The sequence below is a fragment of the Manacus candei genome, unplaced genomic scaffold (assembly GCF_025592945.1).
Source record: "Manacus candei isolate 608988 ecotype Guabito, Panama unplaced genomic scaffold, ASM2559294v1 h1tg000005l, whole genome shotgun sequence".
In the NCBI taxonomy this organism is placed as follows: domain Eukaryota; kingdom Metazoa; phylum Chordata; class Aves; order Passeriformes; family Pipridae; genus Manacus; species Manacus candei.
In genome coordinates, this window is record NW_026138053.1 from 1,885,144 (window position 1) to 1,892,448 (window position 7,305).

The 7,305-nt window shown below is 45.3% G+C and overlaps 1 protein-coding gene across 2 annotated transcripts; it reads left to right on the forward strand.

Moving 5' to 3' along the window:
• Positions 1–132: 132 nt before the first annotated feature.
• MMACHC (metabolism of cobalamin associated C) lies at positions 133–5,701 on the forward strand. 2 transcript variants are annotated; one of them, XM_051796047.1, is made up of 4 exons: positions 133–248; positions 2,154–2,348; positions 2,584–2,736; positions 3,295–5,701. In XM_051796047.1, exons 1-4 carry the CDS (start codon positions 177–179, stop codon positions 3,604–3,606), a joined length of 732 nt encoding a protein of 243 aa, XP_051652007.1. In that variant the 5' UTR covers positions 133–176; the 3' UTR covers positions 3,607–5,701. The 2 variants fall into 2 exon arrangements, with proteins under 2 accessions (XP_051652007.1, XP_051652016.1); XM_051796056.1 differs by having other exon boundaries at positions 3,298–5,701.
• The last annotated feature ends 1,604 nt before the right edge of the window (positions 5,702–7,305 follow it).

The following is a 7,305-nucleotide window of genomic DNA, read 5'->3' on the forward strand; positions in this document are numbered from 1 at the left end:
GGGACATGGAGTCCCCGCCGGGCGGGCCAATGCTGGGCGAGAGGGCGCCGCGCACTACAACTCCCAGTGTGCATTGCGCGGCGCCTCGTCTCCCTGGAGACGCGGCGGGGGGGCGCGCGTTGGGGGGGGGAATCCCGTCCCGGCGGAACTACCGCTCCCGTGGTGCCCCGCGCGGCATGGAGCGGCGCGTGGCGGAGCGGCTCCGGGGCGCGCTCGGCCCGCTCGGCCTCGAGCCGCACGCGTTCAAGGTAATGACGTCACCGCGGCGGCACCGTGACGTCACCGCGGCGGCGTCACTGCTTCCGGGGCCTGAGGGAGCGCGGGGCCGGCCGGGGGGGGTCACGGGGGGCGGTGACCCCGGGAGGTCGGGGCGCCCCTCGGCCGACCCGGTGCTGGGGGTGCCCCGGGAGCCGCTGCTGCCGGCGCGGGAGGCGCGGTCAGGCCGCCCGGTGCCGCAGGGCGCGGTGACTGCCGTGCCCCGGCCCCGCGCGGTGCGCAGGGCCCTGCGGCGGGTCCCTGACCGGCGGGCACCGGGGAGTTGCGTAATGAGGCATCAGGGCAGAGTCCTACGGGCAGGTTTAAATTTTAATCTGAGCGTGGAAGCGCCTGCACACTGAAGGGCTGAGCACCTCATCCGCTCGTAAATGGGCTGTGGACACTGCTGTCCATGGAAGGGGCCTCTCCCCACTGCCTCTGCCCCCTGTGTCCAACTGCTCCTCCTCTGCCCTCCCCAGGGGCAGTCTGCAATAAATCCATCTGCAATAAATCGATCTGCAATAAATCAATCTGCAGTATCAGATACAGATTAATCTGCAATATCCAGTAAGAATCCATCCGCAATAAATGTAGCCCTTTCCTTGGGGAGTGTTGTTGTATTTGCCACCTGAAGTGTTTGCGTGTCCTGCTGTACTGTTCACATAAGAAGTAAAAGGGGAGTGAGGTGCTGAGAGAGGTGGCGTCTCCAGAATTTGGAGAATTTAATGCTGCTTTCCCAAAGCACAGCAGCAGAATTAGGGGTGGAACCCAGATAAAAAGACTGTCGCCGCCAGAGGGAAACCTTTTAGCCCTGCAGCTTGCTCTAGATTTCACTGTGACAGAGCCAGCCCTGGTGCACTGATAGACACTGGGAAAACAGCAAACCTTAGATTCACATCTCTCTAATTTCTTATGACAATTCAATTCAGCGTCCTAAACAAGAGGCAAAAAACTGATTAAACCTTGGGTTGAAAGAAGGATGCATCTTTATAGTAAACTTAGTTTTCACTCTGTGTTTCCAGATGGGCAGGTCTGGCTGCCACTGTCACCTGTAAAGTCACTTTCAGATTTATTTCACTGATATTTAGAGTAATCAGTGCATTGCATTTTCAGGCTTAATGTTACTTTACTGGGCATCTCTCTGAATGTTAGACCTGACCTTTAGGGCCCCTGGGAGAATGGGAGTTGTCATAGCCTGTAAAGAGACTGATGTTACTGTGCAGGGCATCAGTAGTGGGGTGCATGGGGTTTTGGCCATTCCACCCGACAGTTGCAGGTCTGAGCCCTGTCCTGGTCATGCTTCCCGCTGCCCTGGCTTGATCCCTCATTTCTAGACTGTGTTATAACACATCCAGCCCTGGAAACAAATATCAAAACGTGGCTGTGTCACTCCACAGGGTGGAGCTGAGGGTTTTGGGGGGGGTCTAGTGCTGCCGGGAGCTTCACATCCTTCATTTCCACACAAGTGTTTCCTGCTGAAGAAATAAAACACGCAGCTTATCATATGAGCAAAACAGAAGTACCAGTTTCTTTCTGGCCCACGATAAGAAAAAACAAACTGTAAAAGCTTTATCTAAACCAAACCATCTGATTTGCATTGGCAAGACCTGATTGCTCATACTTCCCTCTAGGTTTCTGAGCAGAGCTGGATAAAGGGCAGACTGGAGCTGAATGCAGTGCCTGATTCTTATCTCACACACAGCTCACTGCACAGCTTCCAGAAACTCTGAATCCTGGGGTGCAAATCAACTGAGTTTAAAAGGAAGGCCCTGAGCTGGCTGCCCTATCTGGGTTGCAAATGAAGGGGGGCTACACTTCCTTCCACTTTTTTACATTCCTGCATGTTCCACTAGAGTGGTGTCCCTGTTCTAATGGAAATTTGTGTTTCTTTGCCCAAGGTTGGATGGTACAATGCTGTTGTCCAGCCAGCCTTTCATCTCCCCTACCCAGACGACACACTGGCCTTCGTGATCCTCAGCACGCCTTCAATGTTTGACAAGGCCCTTAAACCTTTCGTGAAGAAAGAACGATCAAAAATAATCAGGGATCCCGTGGATCAGTGTATTTCCTATCATTTATCACGTGTGAAGGAGGTAAGAAGCTGAAATACTGATTCCTTTTACTTTTATGGCATAAAACCAAGTTGGTTCAGCAGCAGACAGAGCCTTGCAGGTCCCTGCCTGTGCTCTTTGGAAGGGTGAAGTGTGATTCATGAAGGTAATAAGAGCATCAGCAGCCTGGTGACCTGCATATTCTGTCTCTGCCATCACAGCCTGCAGCTGTGCAGGGACCTTCACAGCCTGGGCTGATGTTTTCCAATTTTCCCAGAAATTCCCTGACCAGAGGGTGGATGTCATGTTTGATTATGAGATCCTGCCGAGCCGAAAGCCCAAGTTCTTGGCACAGACAGCTGCCCACGTTGCTGGAGCTGCATATTACTACCAAAGGAAGGATGTGAAGCATGATCCATGGGGGAAAAAGGTGAGGCGAAAACACAGCCTGGGAAGAACCACTAAACTGCAATCACTGAATTGTGCAACTGTTGTTTACTCACTAGTTACTAGTTCTCCTTGAAGGAAATTACAAAGTCCAGATCACATAAAGGTGCACAAAGTATTTCATGTGGGAATTGGAAGCTTCCAAGATCCTTCAGGGTGGTGGGGAAATGCGTACATGGAGAGAAATATCTTGATGTCTTAAACCTACGCAGAAGAATAAATTGCAGTGCAAAGGCAAACCTGTTGCTTGGAGCATTATAAGTGGGGAAAAAATACACTCTGGTTAACCTCTGTGTTAGATTTTCAGAAATTAACCTCTCCCCCCGTTACAGGGTGGGGTGTGTGGGCACGGGAAAATGGGAGTGAAAAGTGATGCTCTGAGCCATATGTTCAGGAAAGAGCTTTCCTTTCTGCTCTGTACAGCACTCCAGCAGAGGGCTGCGAGTGTGAGAAGTTGCATTGAAGCTCGATGCTTTGAAGTTTAACCTTTACTAGAGACAAAGTGAGACATCCTACATATTTCTTTTTTTTTTTCTTCCAGAAGATCTATGGCGTGTGTATCCATCCCAAGTATGGCGGTTGGTTTGCTATCCGGAGTCTCCTCCTGTTCCCAGACATTCAGGTGCTGTTCCTGGAGCAGCCTGCCCCCGTTGACTGTGTGAGCACAGAGGAGAAAAGGATTGAGTTGCTGGAGCAGTTCAATTTTCACTGGCAGGACGGGCGCTACAGGGACATCATTGAGGTGAAGGAAAGGTATTCAGAGGAGCAAAGAGTCTACTTTGCCACCCCTCCAGCGGAGAGATTCCGACTGCTGGGGCTGACACAGGAAGCCCAGAGAATCGAATTTCAGTGAGTAACTGGCTGCAGGGAGGGGCAGAGGGCAGCAAAGTGTAACTCATCAGCGCCGACCTTTCCCTGGTGCCGAGGAGGAGAATGGTGTGCGTGTATAAAGAGATGGCAAATCCCAGCAGCGCGGGCAGCGTCTCTGTCCAAACATCAGCTTCCCAGAGAGAGGGAGCACTGCTCCATAGCAGTGCTGGGGGAAGGTGGGAGCAGTGCTGCTGCTGATGGAGTGTGTCTTTTGGGGAGTCCATCTTTTTGGTAAGATACTGATTGGCCTTTGGTTGGGAATAGTTCATACACCCTGGCACCTGGAAAACCCCTGGTACTCACTAGAGAAGTCATTTTTGTTCTCAAGAATTTTCTTTCCAAGTGTCTTTGTAAGTGTAAAAAAAGTTCAGCCATAGTACTCCAAAATTTTTTTGTGTCTGAACTCAGGGCAAATATTTTTTTAGATGTACCCAGCATTTTATTATCCTATGTCACAACTCTCCTTGGGGAATAGATGTTCGGTCTTTTCAGTCTTTTCTTCCTCAGAAAGAAAATCTTCCCTGTATTCCTTCACTAGGAATGAAGCTGGCTTAATTTAATTAAGAAGTCTTTAAATGTCTCCTTTCCTTACCATCCAAAAGAAAATTCCTCAGGGATTGTTTCAGTGAGTTGTGTGGTCTGTACATGGAACAGGAGTGAGGAGAACAGAGCCAACGGCATCTGCTTCCTTCAGGGTGGTTAGGGAAAGGAAAGGGGCAGTACAAAGGTGCTGTTTCCTCTTCACCCAGAGCTTCTCAGAACACCATGACATCCTTAGGTCCATTTTAAACATCTACCCATTTATAGAGCAGCTGACTGAAACACTTGGAAAGATGCTGAGTAATCTCTGTGGGAGTGGAGGTTTTACTCCTGTCAGGGTAACTGACTGAAAAGGACAACTCTCATGACCTTTTCTGAGGTAGATGACATTTGTATTTAAAGCACTTTTCAGTGCCAGCACACACCACACCCCCCCCCCAGAGTTACTGCCATAGTTTGCTGGTGTGCTTTCTGTGTGAGGGAGACTGTAAACCTGCACACACTTAAAAACCATCACATGAAGCCTTGTCACACACACAGGCAAACAAGCAGAGAAAAAGGAAAATATTAATGGCATTCACATTACTTATGTTGCTGGATAAAGCATCTTCAGGCAGAAACATAGCATTCATTGGTGACTTTGTCCTCTTAGGCTTGTTCAGAAGTTACGATGGCGCTGGGAACTGGGAATTAATTTATCTTGGAGCGATTTGAGGCTCAGGCCTTGTTAAAATAATATAATACATTAAAATAGTATTTTATTTTTGTGACTCCAGTGCAATGCTGCAAATCACTAAGCACTTTTTTCCTTTCAATGGTATCAACGTGATGCAAAAAAATACTCACTTTGCAGAACTGAGCCCTTTCTTTTTATGTTGTGATTCTTCCTACCTTTTGGAGACTCAAACATGAAGGTTGCCCTCACAACAAGTCCCTGCTTGGTACAGTTTTTCATAGTCTGTGCACTAACTCAGCGTAATCCAAATTCAGTATAACAGGTTTGTTTCCCTGTAAACAGAGTAATGGGCTTGTGATCACTGGGTTTGTTCAATGCATTTGCTGTTACAAAAAAGTCTTTGTTGCTTTCCATGCTTTGTTCACCTCTGACTAAGGCAGACACCTGACTTACTGTGTGATAGAGGTATTGTGATTTTTAATTTAAGTGAAATAATGAAATTTGTTTAAATTCTGTTCTTTTGTTATAGAATTACTTCTGGTTGAAATTTGTTTGACCTTTCAGAACTTTCCAGTTGAACTGTAATTTAACAGGGGCTTGAGCTAATGGCTCATATTAATAACAAACACAAAATACTGATTATCTCAGAAGGATAAATATAGAATGGAATAAGATCTATCTTTTTACATTACGATTTAAAGTAAAATAGTTTGAGTTTTTGCATTGATTTCTTACAAATATTTAATATTTTGTCTTAGTTAATTTATTAAACAGATTACCACAGTCACTGCATTTCAATTTTTGTAATATATTTCTCTTCACATGGTATTTTGGTTAATAAAATATACAAAGTTGTGAGTAACCCTCAGTACTGAGTATTTTTATTTAAACAGTGGATTTTTTAACTTGTGGAGAGCTCAAGATGTTCAAGCAAGGATTGATCATTTTGATTTTAACATCCTGAAAATAGTGAGCTACCTAAGACACAAAATCCAGTATCTGCAAACTGGAGGAAAAACTTAGTTATCTTAGCAGAAGTTAATAAACTATTATCACAGGCTCATCTGGGATATGAAAAAATAAAACACACAGCACATTATGAGTAAGTCTAATAAAGTTTTATCTCTCCCAGGTCATTGCAGCAAGAGCAGTTAACAGCAAGCACCTAACAGGGCACTTCTCATTTCTTCCTCTGTTCTTACAGCAACAAAAGTTCAAGATGTCCAGCGATACACAACCGAGGGACTTTTCCCTCAGGAACATTAAAGTGATACCTCTAAGTGCTGGAATTCTTATTTGTTAAAACCTGTTAGTGAATACTGAGTCACAGTGAGGGAAATCCGTGTTCCTTGTGGTTCTGGGAATGCAGTTGTATCAGGCTGGACTGAGTACAAATGTTTGGTGACATCCATTCCTACTGCAGTAATTTCGGAGTGACCTGGATTGGGTGTCACTGTCTTTTCCTTAGTCAGGTAACTGAGATCCACAGCTGCCAGTGAGCAGCTTTCTTTCCTTGCTGCTGGGAGTATAATGGTCTTTGTCTTAATAAAAATTGAAGTTTGAGAACCTGTTTGACTTATCTCAACTCTTGGGGCAAGACCAGGCACGGTGAGGAACGGATCCTCCTTGGATCCCGAGGCATTGGGAAGGCATTCTGATTTTCAGCACTCGAGAATGTCAAACAAGTAATTGCAAATACTTGGATAGATTTACTAGCTCAAGTATCACACTTTACATTTTTAGACAACCAGGTTTTTTTCTCTAAATCCAAACCTTTAAACATTTATTAAAGACTCTTTTTTTATTTTTTTTTTCCTCAGCATGACCAGTGGGGTGAGTATTGAAGAGCTGAACAGTAAAAATAAAATAAATTAAAACCTACTTGAATTTAAATTCAGTTTTAGCAGCAAGATATTCAGCATATTTCAAGCTAATAAAATATCCTATGGAGAATTAACAATTTGTAATGTTTTCATGCACATAACATACATTGTTATTCACCTTCAGTTACATTTTCTCTTTTTTTACTTCATTAACCTTAAAATAACTGAGATTTTTTAATTAAAATTAAAGATGTGACAGAAAATACCAATTAAATACAAAGCACAGTCTAATCTGGTGACGAGCAGTCGTGAGTGTTACTGCTCAGAAAAACACCTGGGAAAACACTGCTGGTTTTTTTTGGTACCAGTTAATTCAGTCACATCTCAGTGGTGCAGGAATAAGCACTAAAGTTTCTTTGTGGTATGAAGTGGAGTGTGGCAAACTTAATTCCTGATACTGACTTATTTTCTTCTCCTGGAAAAAGAATGGCTTGTAAAAATCCTGTCTTCCTCTAAACTGTGGGAAAACTGGAGATGGTTTGCTGTGTTAATCAGTGTTGGTGTGTCAGCCTCGGGAGAGCAGTGCACTCTTCTGGTTTGTTGTTTTGGTGGGGGTTTTAAAGTTTGGCTTGGTTTGGGGGGT